This window comes from Durio zibethinus, chromosome 7, assembly GCF_047325235.1.
Source record: "Durio zibethinus cultivar Kanyao isolate XHJ-2024 chromosome 7, ASM4732523v1, whole genome shotgun sequence".
NCBI lineage: Eukaryota > Viridiplantae > Streptophyta > Magnoliopsida > Malvales > Malvaceae > Durio > Durio zibethinus.
The window spans coordinates 21,724,177-21,742,120 of record NC_143168.1 but is presented as its reverse complement, the minus strand read 5'-3'; the positions used below and the strand labels follow the sequence as shown (position 1 = coordinate 21,742,120).

Below are 17,944 nucleotides of genomic sequence, written 5' to 3'. Positions count from 1 at the left end.
AATAAAATTAAAAAATTTTATATTGATATAAGTTAATATTGTCTCTTAAAAATTATTATTTCATATATATATTTTAAATTTTACAAATGACATTAAAAGATTATCATATATTTTTAATTATATTAATTTTTATAATTTATTTAAATATATCTTTGCATCAATCTTTTAACCATTACTAGAATTTAAAAAATTTCGTCTACAATTTATGAAATAATTTTTTAAAATGTCATGTACGTATAAAATATTGCTACTAACATTTTTGAACATTATATAAATCACTCTTTCTATTTTCCTTGCAGGAGTAAAAAAGCAGCAATATGGATGAGAGGCTTCTTGACTCAGAATCAAAAGAAAATAGTAACCTGGGAAGGAGAGTTTGGGAGGAATCAAAAAAACTATGGAAGGTTGGATTTCCTTCTATGTTAGCTAGGGTGACAACCTTTGGAATGTTTGTAGTCACACAAGCTTTCATTGGACACATTGGTGAAATACAGCTTGCAGCTTATGCCCTCATACAAGTCATTACAGTTAGATTTGCAAATGGAATATTGGTATGATAAATCAAAAGATGATTCAGATATTCTTTTTCCCTCTTAAACTGATTTTCACTTCCGTTTTTTTTATGATTGTTTTGCAGTTGGGGATGTCCAGTGCAACTGAGACACTATGTGGGCAAGCATTTGGAGCAAAGCAGTACCACATGTTGGGTATTTACTTGCAGAGATCATGGATCATCAATCTTGTCACAGCAACTGCCTTGCTACCTATATTCATCTTTGCTTCACCAATCTTCAAGTTAATTGGAGAAGATGATGATATAGCCACTGATGCTGGATATATTTCTCTCTGGTTCATTGCCATGCTCTATTTTTTTGCTTTTAGCTTTACCATCCAAAAATATTTACAGTGCCAGCTTAAAAACATGATTGTGGGATGGATTTCTGCTGGCTCATTCATTCTTCATGTGTTCTTGTCATGGATCTTTGTGAGCAAATTGAATTGGGGGATTCCTGGTGCTATGAGTTCAATGATCATATCAAATTGGTTGGTTGTGATTGGGGAGTTCATTTATATATTTGGTGGCTGGTGTCCTAACACATGGAAAGGATTCACTTTTGCTAGTTTTGTTGATCTATTTCCTATAATAAAGCTCTCAATATCCTCCGGAGTGATGCTTTGGTAAATTCCATTTCCCTTCGCTTAATTTCAAACTATATTTTTTTGGCCATCTAAAGCAGATAACTCAGTCAATATTTGTCAATCTTCTAACATGATCATTCAATTTCTTCCCTATGTTGTTGGCTTCTCAGCTTAGAGTTATGGTACTACGCTGTTCTAGTCCTATTGGCAGGGTACATGAAAAATGCTGAAATTGCCATAGATGCCTTCTCCATTTGGTAAGATAATTAATTTCCATATATATATATATATATATGTTCTCTTTCTGACTCCAAATTAGATATATGCAGCCTTAATATCATAGCTTGGCAACTCATGATGTTTCTTGGCTTCCTAACTGCAGCTAGGTTGGTACTCACTAATTATCAGCAAAATTATCTCAACAATTTCTAAAGTTCTACCTTCAGTCTTCCCTCACAGCCTCTATGTTTCAAAACTGATACATTACGGTTTTCCCTTCTACAGCGTGCGCGTTTCAAATGAACTAGGGATGGGAAATGCGAAAGCTGCAAAATTTTCCATGAAAGTTATCACATGTACTTCACTTTGTATTGGAGTGTTCTTCTGGGCTCTGTGCTTAATATTCGGCCATCAAATAGGTTACTTGTTTACAAGTGATGAGGAAGTAGCAAAATCTGTGGCAGACCTCTCTGTCTTACTTTCATTCTCAGTTTTGCTCAACAGTGTTCAGCCAATCCTCTCAGGCAAGCGTATAAAGTTGCTTTGTCATTATAGAATATGAAGAACATGGTTAATGAAAAATTTGCAATGCAGGGGTAGCAATTGGTGCTGGTAGACAGAGTATGGTTGCATATGTTAACATCTGTTCCTATTATGTGGTTGGGGTGCCTTTAGGAATTCTTCTTGGATATGTAGCCAAAATGGAAGTGAAGGTTTGAAATTTTTTTTATCACAATCTTAATTTATATACAGCCCACAAATTAATAATTTCTTCCTCTGATTTTCACAGGGTATATGGATTGGGATGATAATTGGTGTTGCAACTCAAACAATTGTTCTGGGCTACATTACCTCAAGGACTGACTGGGAAGAGCAGGTTATGAAAATGATAATAATTTCTTCTTTTTTTTTTAAAGAAACAAAAAAGAGAGATTGAAAATAACGGATGAATTTGCTTGATATTTTTTTGGTCTCCAGGTTAATAAAGCATCGGAGCGGCTCAGCAAGTGGTTCTTGAGGCCTTCAGAGACATCTGATGAAAATCTTAGTGCAGAAAGAGTGAATGAATGATTTATCAAGCATTTATTATTTTTATCTGAATTTTGCTCTTTTGATGAAATTAAACCATGGTTTTTAATGGTGACTAATTACATTTCCTACTGAGTTAATTGGAACACAAAGTCTGAAAAATATTGGGCTCCCACTCACTCATATTTTAGACATTTATTGGACCTGCAAATCTGTCTCGTAGATTTCTTCTTCAATCTATTTTTTATTTTATTTTGTTTTATTTGGGAGGGATCGAGATTTTGTGGATGAAATGCTTTTGCATCTTATCCTATATAACTTTTTTTTTTTTTTGAGACTGGTGACTGGATACTTGCTGGAAGGCTACTTGGATGACTGACATGGAGGTGGGAGTGATCGTAATAGAGAGGATGGTTAGAAGGTGCTGAATGTTAGGATATTTGAAAGTGCATCGTACAAGTAGTAAATAAAATATTATTTTCACGGATTTTAAATGTGAGTTAATTAAGAATAAAAATTATTTCACCTTTATTTATATTTGAAGAATTCAAATAAGTATGCAAAAATATAATATAAATTATGTAATTAAATTTAAAATATGTGATAATTATAAATTAATATGAAGTTAAATTAATGCAAATAATAAGCGAATAAAAGAATTAAGATGCAAATAACTAGAATTAAGCAAAACCGAAATTAATCAACTCTAATTAAACTAAAATTGAACTTGAAAATACCGACTTTAAGGTAATTAAAGCCAAATTAAACTAAACAGTATGCAATAACCTAATCCAATTAAATCTAATGACGCAAAAATGTTTAAAACATGAATCAATGCTAAACATGCAAGAAACCAAAAATTAGAATACAACTGAATGATTAAATTGAAAACCAACAAGTGAATATAATTTATATAACAATGCAGCAACTAATTAATCAATTAAACATGCAAAATTAATCAACTTAACAAGAACCTAAAGCAATATAGATCAATTAAACAAAAACCAAATAAAGTCTAAGCTAAATAAACTTAATTGCTTGCATAATTATAAAAATTAAACTTACCAACTTAAAATTAAACCTAACTAATGCCAATTAATCTAAACTTAACTTACTTAACTAACCCTAATCAATTATTAAGCATGCAAGTAAACTATTAATGAACTTAAATTAACCTTAAAACAAGCAACAATAACTAATATGCAATAAATCAACCTAAAATTAATTTACAGTATGAAAGCTGAAACTGTATTGAAAGCTAAAAGTATGCAAATCAAAATTATCATATAATTGAACATGCGACTTAAGCAAATTTAAACTTTAAACATACAAATCATGCAATAATACAAAAAAATGAACCAATATTGACTTCAGTGTTATAATCAAATGTAATAACAAGAACTAATCATGCAATTAAAAATATAAGATTAAAATAGAATACGATTCGCATAAATAAAGGAAACTTAAGCAAGAATACAATTAAAACTAATCACAGAACAATAACGCAATTGAATAAAACCTAAGAACCCTGAAATCAAAACACTCTTTATTAAGAATAACAAATCAAAAAATAATTTTATTAAAACCGAATGTAGAAAACTTAAAATAGAACAAAGCTTGAAAAGAAACTTGCATAAACTAAAAAATAAGGTTAAGAACAATAAAACTTAAAACAAAAAAAAAAAAGAAGATGAAAACTAAAGAAATTGTAGAGATGGGTCTATCACCCCAGCCACACCTCTTTTCTTAAAATGTAAAACAAGCAATTTATAGACAAGGAATTCCAAGATACATTCAGCAAGATTGGACTCTCTTTGACAGCTTCTTGGTTTGGTTGAACTTCAATTTTTAAATCAAAGAATGCTTTTTTAGTTGATTTACAATGAAACTCTTCAAAAGAACTATTTTAGATCGTACCTTATCTTCTAGATGATAAATCTCTTTTACCTTTTTTTCTTGACATATAGCAACTTCTAGAATAGAATAAAAGAAAGAAAACCCACAATCTTGCAAATCAGAAACTTATTTCAGTTTAAGGATCTACAAACCTTCTAGAAAGAATCGTCAAATTGCATAATCTTACACTTATTCTTGCATAGTGCGACTAAATCTTCTTGAAGCATTCTTGGAGAAGTTTCCTTCAATTAGGACTTTTGAAATCCCCATTAAGAATTTGTTATGCTGTTCCCTCTTCATTCACCTTCTATATATTCATGCAAATCATACTCTAAGTAGATATAAGTGTAATCCTAAAAAAAATAGGAATTCCATATTCTAGTAGAAAAAATCAAAGGTTGTTTAGTTTTTTTCAATGTGAATAGATTTGACAAATCATTATGTCACATAAGCTTCCAAGTCATCTCTCTTAACCGATAAGAAACGACATACTACCATGTTATCATTAGTAATCCTATGCATGTGCACCTACATAAGTTACAATGAACTTACATTCACTTGAAATTATAATTCTACCCTTCACCATAACTAAACATACCTTGCTTGATTTTTGCATGAATTTTCTCAATTTTTCATCAAGATTGAGCAATTTTAAATCCTTTAGATTCAACAAAACCAATCTTGAACAAATTTTCATTCTTTATTTCCAAGAATTCTAAGAAATTCAAGAATCACCAAGAACATATCAAGAACATTCCAAGAATCATCCAAGATTTAATTAAGAATTATCAAGATTCATCCAATATTTAATTAAGATTTAATCTTTCATTCAAGATTCAACAAGATTTAATCTTTCATTCAAGATTTCCTGCCAAACCAAAAATTGAGCACTTTAGAAGTAAATTAAACCTTATTTAGCTAAAAACTAAACAAAAATACCTCATTTAAGTACTGAAAATAACTCTATTTCATAAAGTTTTCATTTAAGATAAGATTTCGAAGTGTGTTCAATGCTCAAGTCAGCAAAATATAGTAAGGGAAAATGAAAAGAAAAAAGAGAAAAAGAAGATAAGATTGCATGTAAAACCAAGTGAGATTGAAGGATTTAAAATGAGATATTTGTGTTTCGACCTTACTTTTTATAATGAGTTAATACGAACATGACCAGTTGATCACTTACTTGACATCAGTCAAGTGTTGGATTAATTGAGGTAGTTGCCAACTTGATGATCAATGGGTGTTGACTTGTCAATCAAAGTGTTGATTAGATGACCAAAGTATAACACCCCCACTTAAAAGAATTTATATATACTCTCGAGACATGATAAATCTCTACCACAAATAATAAACTCCTTACAATCTATAAAGAGCAAGTAAGAACTTCAAAAAGGACTTAAATCAAGGTTGGACTTCCAATCATGATAGCATAGTTATGTCTGGGCTAAAACAATAACAACAGTGAGTCGTGATTGACAAATGAGATATTTGCAGGTGTCCTGACCTTTAAGGGTGTGACTTCAATCAACTTACAATGCCATTCAAAATTAAAGATAAGGTTGCTATCATAATTTGAACATTCAAGGGCTTGTTCACTGCAAAGTTTATTACATATATGGTAATGAAGGCTGTTCTTGAAAAATTTAGGATGTGTGGATGCTTGCCGGATGCGTACATCCTTCCAAGCGTAATAAACGAAAAATCTCCAAGAACATCTTTAGGATGAACAAATTTATCATAATCTGCACAATGGTAGAACAAATTGTTTTAGACATGCTTGATCTCTGTTTCTATTACATCCTTCCCAACACTCATTTATTCAATAACATTAGTAATCAAATTCAAAGATTCCTTTTGTCTCTCACCTCTTTCTTCAAACACATATTACCAACTTAATTTATTTGTTGCACATTTTACATGAGTAATGTAATTGCAATAAGAAGTAGAGAACAATAGTAGTTTCTATATTCATTATGACAAAATCCACATTCCCACTTTTCAAGTTGATTTTGTTAAAGAAAATGTGTGAGAAATTGGTTGATAGAGTCGTGTTATTTTGATTATGTGTGGTAATAAAATGCAATTCTTACGAAAAACATTATCACACGCTACCAAAAATATTGGTATCATCGATGAAATTTTACTGATAGAATTTTTTTTATTGATAATTATTGAGGAATTACAGATAGAATATTGATGCAACATACTGTAAAAAAATTTAACCATCACTAATAGATTACTAATAGATTTAATTCTATTAATAATCTGGAGTAATTTATTACAAAAATTATTGATGAAATTATTTTATCGTAGGTAATTATTTCACCAACGGATTACCAACGAAAAAATTTTCATCCATAAAAAAATTTATGAAAAAAAATTTAACGATTGTTGATTATCGTCAGAATTTTCATCGGTAATCCATTGAAAAATCACATAAAAATTTAAACTCTCTTCCCAAAATTGGGAAACACCATTTTTTCTTAAAATTTTAAGTCCCCAAATCCCTCACTCCATGATCTTTCTCTTTCCCCACCATCAATCATGCCTTTCAACTTGTTGATCGACTAGTCATCTCTTTCTATCATCGGTAATTTACTTATTCATTTTTCAAGTATTTTGTTGTTTATGTGTTTGAGTTTATTGGGTTTTTAGTTATATCTATTGAGTTTTTGTTGGGTTAAACTTTTGGTTAATTTTTATTGGATTTTTTGTTGAGTATTGTCAATTTTTGTTGGGTATTGTTGAGTATTATAGAGATTTGTTGGGTTTTTTTTTAATATAAATTTATTAACTTTTAGATGTATAAAATTTATGTTACTTTTATGGTATGTTTTGGTTTGATGTATATTAAGATATATATTTGTTTTGAAAATTTTTTATATTTAATATTTTTTAATTTTAATAATAATTATAGAAATTAAAAAATTTATGTTGATTTTAAGTTAAATTTAGGTTTGATGTGTATTAAGATTTTTTTTTTGAAAAAATTTTATATTCGATATTTTTTAAAATTTAATAATAATTATTGAAGTATTATGGTATTATTGTATTAATAAAAAGGTTGCTAAAATTTATAATATTAAATATTATTATTAGTTAATGTACTTGGAATTTTTTTTTTAATTTTAGGGAGTGTAGAGTTTAGTTTCTGTATATTTGGGCAAGCAATTGTTATGATGAAATACCACCAAATCAAAATACAAAATTTGTCTGTAACAAGGAAGAAGGGCTTTTAAGAAACTATTAAATGTACTAAACTGCTTTTCTTCTTGATTATTAGGTCATTGTATGGATTTCTCATATTATTTTAGATATTCTATAAAATTGAACTATGAATATTAATAGAAAAAAAATGCAAAATTCAAGATCAATAACATCCAAATAACAGGGTCTATGCTTTTTTCTTTATTAATAAAACAGATCATATTATCACCAACATTTGACTATACTATACATGTATTTTTATAATGCACTTGTTTAAAAAACTTGCATGAGCCCAACATGTTCTCTTATTCTCATTTTTACTTCCATATCTAGGTTTTAGGATTTGACCTAGTGTTAATCACTAATAAAATTTTTGTGTGGACCATGAGCCTCTAGTTAGCTAGTCCATTGAAGGGAAACTGATGGGGTAATTGAGATTCCTTTGGTTGATATTTTTATTTTATTTTTTTGTTATTCATTTTTTATATTTAGTTATTCTTTTATTTTTTGCTTTTCGCTTTTCTATAACAAAAGTAAAAAGTAAATTATAAAAGTAACAACTAAATGAAGTCTAAACTAAACAAGTTTAACTACATGTAGCTTTTTTTATTTATAAGCACTAGATCCAAGATGGAATAACTTAAGCCAAGACCTTTTCTTTAAACATTAATTTTAATTAGAGAAAATAATGCAAAAAAATTTACTATAAAGAGAAACTAATAATAAAGGCTTTAAAACTGTCTCTACCATTTTCAATAGCTATGATGATATAAATACAAACTTAAGTTTCCATTTGCTCATTTCTAGTTAAATCATTTATCTAATAAGTAAAATCTTACTCTATTAGGAACATGAAGCTATCAAATTAGCAAGTACCATCTCCAACTATAACTTGATAGAGTTATGAAATTATATATGGATCATTTCATTAGTTCTATGTAATTCTAAGGTTTAAAAAATGGATCAGAGAATTAATTTAACTGTGAACTTATTCATTTTCTTTTAAGATAAATATTTTATAATTCTTTTAAGATACAAGAACACATTACTTGTATACTCTCAATCTATGAACAAAATTATACTCTTCTAAATATTCCAAAGTTGATTTTTCCAACAAAAAGAGATAAATTTTGGAATATTTAGGTGAACGTAATCTTATAATTTCTAGAACAATGAAAAAAATATTTTGTTTGACCACTATTAGAATTGTCTCTTTATAGAAGCTAAAAGTCTTCTTGGAATAGCTTGTTTTACTTATGTTGCTAGTCTTCTCTACTAATTTGTTCAAAAAGCACTTTATCAATATTATATTTTTTAATACTCTAAAATCTAAATCATTAAAGTTACTAAGTCTAGCAACTAGCTACTCATTGTGCTTATTATGTTTCAGATGCATAAGGCTTCAATAATTAGGAACGCCATTGATTACTTAAAGAAGCTTTTACAAAGGATCAATGATCTATTAATAAACTTGAATCCACCCCACCTGGCTCTTTGATGCCACCATCTACAAACTTTCACCCGTTGACACCAACCCACTTACCCTTCCATGTTATGTTAAGGAAGAACTATGCCCTAGCTCATTATTGAGCCCTAAAACCTAACTTGCAAATGTAAATTTTTGGACTTAAAGTTGACTTACTTTTCCTTACTTATTTGCTCAAGTTTCTCTACAATTGCTTAATTTGCATAATTCCTATGAGAACTTATAAGTCATTTTATCTATTAGGCAAAAAATTTACGTGCATTAACAGTGCCCTATTAAACCTATATAATAAATGAGTTTTTGTGTATATACTTGCATGAGGAATAGGGTCTAATGTTTCATCCAATTATACATAGAACATGTGCTCATGAAACTTGGTAGGTTTTGGATGGAATTTATCATGAAAATTAGAATACTCTACATTGGGTAAATATGACAAATTGAAAATGTTGAAATTTTAATTTTTAAATTTTTTTTTAAATTTTCATTTTTTTGATCATTTTCTTGTTTTCTACATATAAATATGCAAGAGTTTTTTGTTAGTTATAAAGTGTGATATTTATTATTTTCGTTTCAAACATTGTTCTTCATATTTATATACTAGGCTTTTATTTCTTTGCATTTGGATGGAGAACTCATAAGACATGAGACAAAATATATATACATATGGATAATATATGCTTGTACAAATCTTTCACTAGAGGTATCATGGGTTAAGCCAGATCAAGTTCAGGTCAAGCTCATACTTGATATTAATAGCTTATATAATTGTCTAGACCCAATCCAATATGAAATTTAGGGCTTTAAAACTTTCCTAAGTCTAACTCAAGTTAAAAAAATAAATCATAAACCCACCAATTAAACTTAATTTATATAATAAAAAATTTAAAAAAGTATAATTAAATTAAATTTAATGAGATTATATTTAATTCATTTATATAAAAAAATAAAAATTATAAATGTAAAAATTAAAAATAAAAATTCAGTTTAATAAAATATATAATTTTTATTTTTATTTTTATATATGTGAATTAATTTATATATAATTCACATAAATATAAGTAAAAATTATATAAATGTAAATTCGAGCCTAGTTGGGCCAAATTCGAGTTTTAAATCTTTTGTTTGAAATCTTACTCAAAATTTAAACAACCCTAAAACTTTGTCCAAACCTGTTTAATGGGTTTTAATTTTTTTTTGTCCAAGTTTGTTCAAAACTTAATCTGGCCTTTAGGTTTAGACGAGTAGTTTGGTCTTTGAATAGATCTAACTTTTAGCAGGTTGCATTAATATAACTTTTTACAGGCAATTTTTTTTCCTAAATTGTTTAAGCAATAACTCAAGTAAACTCTTAATTTTTACATTTGTATTTGTGTTATTTCCACGTGAAGGTTAAGGTAAGAAAAGAAAATACTGTCAACATTCACATGTTATGTAGGTATTTTTATTGTTGTGTATTGGAAGTACCTATTTCTTTGACTTGCATGTATTACCAAATGTTTATATGAAATTTGAGCCATATATGTATTTTTTGTATTTTTATTTAATAGAATTCATAAACAATTTTGTAAAATATTTTGCATTCTTTTTTAAATGGAGTATTTTGTTTGTTTATTTTTTCTATTTATATATATTTAGTATCATGTAATTATTTTAAAAATAAATTTAAAAAACTAAAATAAAATGACAAAAATTATAAATAAAATATATTAAATATAATTAAAAAATAAAAATTACCAACGAATTATCAACAAATTTATCAATGAAAAATTTCGTTGACAATTATTGATAGAATAACATTACTATTTTAGTTATCATTGATGAAAATTTTCACCAAATTTCGTCGATAATATTATTATCAACAAAAATTAACTTTTATTGACAAAATTTGTTGTCAACAAGAATTATTTTTTTTATAGTGACATGTGGCACACATAAGGAGCATAATTTCCATCAATGCCACAATAATTATAGATGAATGAGATACTAGCTGATAGAAGAGTGCATGGGTGTTAGTGACTTGCAACTATGATTGTGCGCCATTCTCAAAACTTGATGGTTTTGCTGATGTAAAGACTTTGACTTGCAGGAGCTTTTGGATTTTACACAGGTATTAATGTTGAAAGGGAGAATTCATGTTTGATGAATTCAATAGCATTTACTTCTATTAATCATAATAAATGAAATTTCATTTCCATCTTCAATCTTGTTCATGTTTTTAAAGTTCAAACTACCAATCCACTCCCCCATTGTCACACCCCGAGATCAAGACGTAACACGGCCATATTACCTTGAAAAAAATCTCAAAGTAATACGAAGCCTTCTTTCTTAAACATTCTAAACTTTTTCAATAAAACAATCTACTAAGTAAAATTTATATCTTTAATCCAACTGATGATACATCTTTATATATCCAAATACAAACCATATAAAATACAAACTGCCTCTTAAAATCTCATTGGCCAACATATTCTCCGACGATTAAGTAATCTTACCCATTTCATCTTCTAGCTTCACACAAGACTAACCAAGCTTATCACTTAGTCATCTGTAAAGAAAAGTAAAAGGGAATGAGCAAACCACAGCTCAGTAAGTATAGGCTCACATACCTTACCAGATCAAGCATCATTTTCTTACACATCATATAGATCATTCAAAACATTCATCAAATCATAATATCAAAACATTTCAAGATCATCTTTTTGTCAAATATTTCATAAATTCATAAATCAATGTCAAAATATGTCACTTTATAAATCATTGCAAAATATACTATCATTCAAATATCATAATCAAACCAAATCATAGATCAATCATTAAAAATTATCGTAAATCATCAGCAACATAAATCATCATTATCATTCATTTATCGTTAGCTACGTCATTGTTATAACCCGTGACATTGACCGTATCGATAATTTTATTCTCATGATCATTGCTAACTATTATAAGCCGTTAGCCAGGGCTTACGCTAACTACTATTATCCGTTAGCCAGGGTCGTAGAACTAAGTTCTGGTGTTGATGATCCCACTTCTCAGGGATATAAAAACGTAGCTATCATAAAATCATTCTTTAAACATAAATCATTTTCTCATTTCATTTGTAAGCATGATCCATCATTTATATAGAGAAACACAAAATAATCATATGCTTGATCCTATTTTCATACACTGAAAATAATGAAATAAAACATTCTTTCATTTAGAAACATATATATATATACATACATAGATTTGAAAACAAGCAAAGTGTGTGAGATTCTACTTACCTTCATTCGATTCCACCACTTAGTTTTTCTCCCAAAATAATTAATGGCCTATCCAAGATTATTTCAACATATCAGAATTTAATCAACCATTTTTGAGACCATTTATACAAAAATCAACTGAGTTACACAAGGGTTAACTTAACTAATTAATAATGGTAGCCCGACCTCTTTTCATTAAAACAGTCATATCTCAATATATCCAAATTGTAATTATGATCTCTTTAATGCGTTAGAAACTAGACTTGATAAGCTTTCTAACCATATATGGCACACATTGTAATTCCTTGTAGATTAATTATAACAATTTTTGAAATCCACGTCATATACTGCTGCCAAACAGCCTGTATACATTCTAATAAAAATTATATATTTATTCACAGGAAACTCCAAATTCAATTCCGCTTGTTTCATTGGAAAGAGACTCAATAAGCTTTCCAAAGATATATGGCTTAATCTGTAAATCTTTGTATACAAATTAAGAAAAATTTCGAAATTCAACCCTGATGCTGCTGTCTTACAGCCTATATATCCTTAAGTTAAAATTAGACAACTCTTAATAGAAAACTCGGATTTGACTTTCGTTTATTTCATTCGAAACTAGATTCAACATGCTTTCCAATGATTTATAATAATCACAGCAATAATCTATCCATTAATGCAAAATTCTATTTTAATTCATTATTACAGATCACAACATCTCATCCAAAAATAGAATTTCTCCTTCAATCTTTAAAAACTCAAATCCTTACTTTCAGCCTTCAAACTCCATTCAATAATCATCAATAAATCTTAAGAACATGAAATAAACAAAGCCCAGTAATTTACCCAAATAGATCATCAAGATTAATGAAGGATTTCATGATTTTTCTTGGTTTTTTCTCTCAAAACTTCAACTCCAAATAATAGCAATCAACTTGATATTTTTTTTCAAATAAAAAGAAGGCATGTACTCACCTTTAAGGGATTAACTTGATTGTAGCCTCTGATTGTGAATCTCCAACTTGATTTTCATATTCTCTAACCCTAAGGAAGATGAGGAAGAAGAACTCTATTTCCTTTCTGTTTCACGATAGTTAGGTTTTCTTTCATCTAATACTTCAGCCCTTTTTTTTTTACTAAATAATGTCTTAATAAACTGATGGACTTTAGTATTAGTGTAGCCCAATTATTATTTGGGCTGGGGTATTACATTCTCCCCTCCTTTTAAGAAGTTTCGTCCTCGAAACTTGATTTACATCCACATCTTATTCCTTTAGTTTTGCAATCGTATCTCTTACAGTATGATTGTTTCATTGAACTTTGAACAAATAATCATCTTGCCTAAAAAACTTGTTCTTTCTAATCAACCATTCGAAAAAAAAAAAAATTTCGATATGTTAAAACTCAAATCATCTTGAATTTCTAAATACTCATATCCAATCACATAGCGTCGACTAAGATATTCTCTTAACATAGATTCATCATATACACTAAACATCAAAGGTGACAATATTCTTTATTTATTAAAGATTTATCACTTTCTTAACTAATAATAGCACAACAATTTAGAACTTAAAGTCAATTCAGGCTTCCACTGCGCACTCTGTTATTTCTTTTCAATATAATTCAAACAAATTACTTTCATAACATTGTTTTGTAACAAGAAAAGCATGTGTCCACAAAATTCCTTGTAATATGCTTTACACCAGGTGTTTATAACCATAATAACATTGAATAACAATATCAACAAATCATTTTGTCACCAAAAAGATATCACATAGTACTTTAAATTTTCTTTTCTTTTCCACTGACAACATAAAATTTTTTATCAATTAACCACTAGAATACATATGACATCAATGCAATAGATCATATCCATAAATTTACACCATGTAAATTCAAACATAAATCTCTAGTTACCTAAGTTGTCTCCAATTTCGAATATTGTTCTTTTTAATATACCAATTATCATATAACAATTGATTCTTCATAATCCCCACAAACATCATAATGTCTCAAATTCTCTTTTTACCAAATATATTGCTATCATATTCATGTCAAAGTTAAAAACTATGCATCATAATCCATAAAAAAAAATTTTCTTTTATAAGGTTTGAACCAATAAGAACTCCAAACACTTGAATTCACACCAAAAATATAATTATGAACAATAGCCAAATGCATCACATTATTTCAGAAGTTCTTTCAAACTTCTCTAAAATTGAATAGATGTTCAGTATCACCAAGTACACAAATCATCGCTTGTAAGATTTCAACCAATCTTTTGCCCTTGTAAAATTCAAACAATCACTTGCACTTCTAAGATTTCAAACAATCATTCTTAACCAAAACATGTATATTTTTCTATAAATCGATTACTCCTTTAAAACCAACTTCCTTACTAAATCATCTAGATAATCACAATTTTAATTCCTTGCTAAGTACACAACCCTATACCACAATAGGCCATGTTCTCCATAAATATAAAATTCAAAGGAATCCAATAGAATACTTCAATTAAAAACTATAATCACAAATTAATCACTTTAGCCATTAAAAATATCAATACACCTTAAATAGGAATTTAATGATCAAACTTCAAATTAACCATACAAACATCTAACTCGCATGATCAAACCTTAAATACTTTCTTAATAAAAATGTAGAACCAAATCAAGTGAACATCCTCCTTTACGTATATATAGCTATTTACCACAATTATAACATTTTGGACTAAATCTATCAAAATAAATTCTCCAACATTATAATCTATAAATAATTGCATCAAAATTTCAACACATCATTTCATTCCAACTCCAATATTCTATACTTTTAATTCCAACAATGTACACTCCTATTCTAATCTTCATCTTTGTTCAAGAATTCACTTAACGCTTATCAAATAATTTCACAACCTCATTAAGTCAAAAGTCTTTTCTCAAACCCATAGGATCTCCAACGACCAAATTGTTCTTTTAAATAATCCTTTAACTTATAAAATATATCTCATTACAAGTGGCGTCAAAAAATCTCTTCAACTTATAAAATTACACTATATCAAAGTAATTACACTTTCTCTTAACTACAAGATCCAAAAGCAATATATAAATATCAACAAAATAAATACACCAAGAATCCATTGAATCATTGATTCCTCAAAATTCATTGAAACTTTAACTACTCCAAAATTCATCGAATCATTTACTTGTACTCACCACTATAATCTATGGATCAAAGTTATGTCCTTCAAAAATTATCACATTATCCAGAGGTCATCATCTAATTCTTAAAAATCTTTACATAATATATAGATTGTAACCATAATCATAAAATATCTCTTTCAATCCATGGATCATAAACTATATTCTTTGAAAATCATCGATAATCTAATTATCATAAATTAACTCCTTAAAAATCTCCAAAGATCATGATTGTAGTTCTTAGAAAATCTTCAAAATCATATTATAAGCTCATTAACATCTCATAACCTGAATTCTTAGAAAATCTCCAAGAAACATAACTTAAGCTTTTAAAAAAAACCTCAACACAATCTACAAATCATAATCTACCTTTTAAAATTCTCCAAAGATCGTAACTTAAGCTTTGATACGACTTTTCAGGGATGTAAAAACGTAGCCATCATAAAATCATTCTTTAATCATAAATCATTTTCTCATTTCATTCATAAGCATGATCCATCATTTATATAGAGAAACAAAAAATAATCATATGCTTGATCCTATTTTTATACACTGAAAATAATGAAATAAAACATTCTTTCATTTAGAAACATATATATATATATACATAGATTCAAAAATAAGCAAAGTGTGTGAGATTCTACTTACCTTCATTCGATTCCACCACTTAGTTTTTCCCTCAAAATAATTAATGGCCTATCCAAGATCATTTCAATAGATCAGAATTTAATCAACCATTTTTGAGACCATTTATACAAAAATCAACTAAGTTACACAAGGGTTAACTTAACTAATTAATACTGGTAGCCCGACCTCTTTTCATTAAAATAGTCATATCTCAATATATTCCAATCGTAATTATGATCTCTTTAATGGGTTAGAAACTAGACTTGATAAGCTTTCTAACCATATATGGCACACATTGTAATTCCTTATAGATTAATTATAACAATTTTTTAAATCCACGTCATATACTGCTGCCAAACAGCCTGTATACCTTCTGATAAAAATTATATATTTATTCACAGGAAACTCCAAATTCAATTCCGCTTATTTCATTGGAAAGTAGACTCAATAAGCTTTCCAAAGATATATGGCTTAATATGTAAATTCTTGTATACAAATTAAGAAAAATTTCGTAATTCAACCCTGATGCTGCTGTTTTACAGCCTATATATCCTTAAGTTAAAATTAGACAACTCTTCATAGAAAACTCGGATTTGACTTTCGTTTGTTTCATTAAAAACTAGATTCAACATGCTTTCCAATGATATATAATAATCACAGCAATAATATATCCATTAATGCAAAATTCTATTTTAATTCATTATTATAGATCATAACATCTCATCCAAAAATAGAATTTCTCCTTCAATCTTTAAAAACTCAAATCCTTACTTTCAGCCTTCAAACTCCATTCAATAATCATCAATAAATCTTAAGAACATGAAATAAACAAACCTCAGTAATTTACCCAAATAGATCATCAAGATTAATGAAGGATTTCATGATTTTTCTTGGTTTTTTCTCTCAAAACTTCAACTCTAAATAATAGCAATCAACTTGATATTTCTTTTCAAATAAAAAGAGGGCATGTATTCACCTTTAAGGGATTAACTTGATTGTAGCCTCTGATTGTGAATCTTTAACTTGATTTTTCATATTTTCTAACCCTAAGAAAGATGAGGAAGAAGAACTCTATTTCCTTTCTGTTTCACGATAGTTAGGTTTTCTTTCATCTAATACTTCAGCCCTTTTTTTTTTTTACTAAATAATGTTTTAATAAACTGATGAACTTTAGTATTAGTATAGCCCAATTATTATTTGGGCTGGGGCATTACACCCATATGCCCGGTTGAGAAAGTTTGTTAGCGCTAAATGCTGTCCGTTCTTTCTTTTATTCTATTTTAGTTGTAAGAACGAACAAGCATTAAAAAAAAAAAATGCAAACGGACATTGACATTGCATCAAGCTTTTTCTAGCAATGTTTTCCTCATTTCTCATTTTTTATCTATTGACTTTGAAATTAGATCAATACCTTCCTGGCCAAATATTGATAATAGATTATGAAGTTATATGTTAGATGTTATATGAGCACAAATGATTCTACTAAGAACTAGTAAAATAAATATTGTTTTTCTTTTTTCTTTTTCCAACACCTGAAATTAGATTTAACAACTTGTATATCTATTTTGTATAAAATACAAAATTAGTAGTATCATAATTCGTGTCCATATATTAAATACGAAACATATTTTTTTAGGTTTTACCAAACTCATGTATCATGGTGTCATGTTTAAAATTGCTAAATCTACCAAAAAAGCGTTTGTAAATTGGCTTCTGGACTCAATGTTTGTGTAAGCACTAGCATAGGCGTGTATAAATCACTAATATAACTTAGAAAACCTAACCATTTAATTATGCAATATTTAGCCTTAAGCTTAGTCATTTTTTGGTGTCTTAGTGTTAATTGACATGAACTAGCTGGCAGTCTTGGTCGCTGATGCGGCTTAAAATGGAAA

General features: G+C 28.2%; 1 protein-coding gene across 1 annotated transcript; it reads left to right on the top strand.

Moving 5' to 3' along the window:
• The first annotated feature begins 301 nt into the window (after nt 1–301).
• On the top strand, nt 302–2,844 carry LOC111277786 (protein DETOXIFICATION 24-like). The gene is made up of 8 exons (XM_022864204.2): nt 302–551; nt 638–1,179; nt 1,311–1,397; nt 1,470–1,526; nt 1,645–1,883; nt 1,954–2,072; nt 2,150–2,236; nt 2,338–2,844. The coding sequence occupies exons 1-8, from the start codon at nt 318–320 to the stop codon at nt 2,428–2,430; spliced, it is 1,458 nt and encodes a 485-aa protein (XP_022719939.1). The 5' UTR covers nt 302–317; the 3' UTR covers nt 2,431–2,844.
• Nucleotides 2,845–17,944: the final 15,100 nt, after the last annotated feature.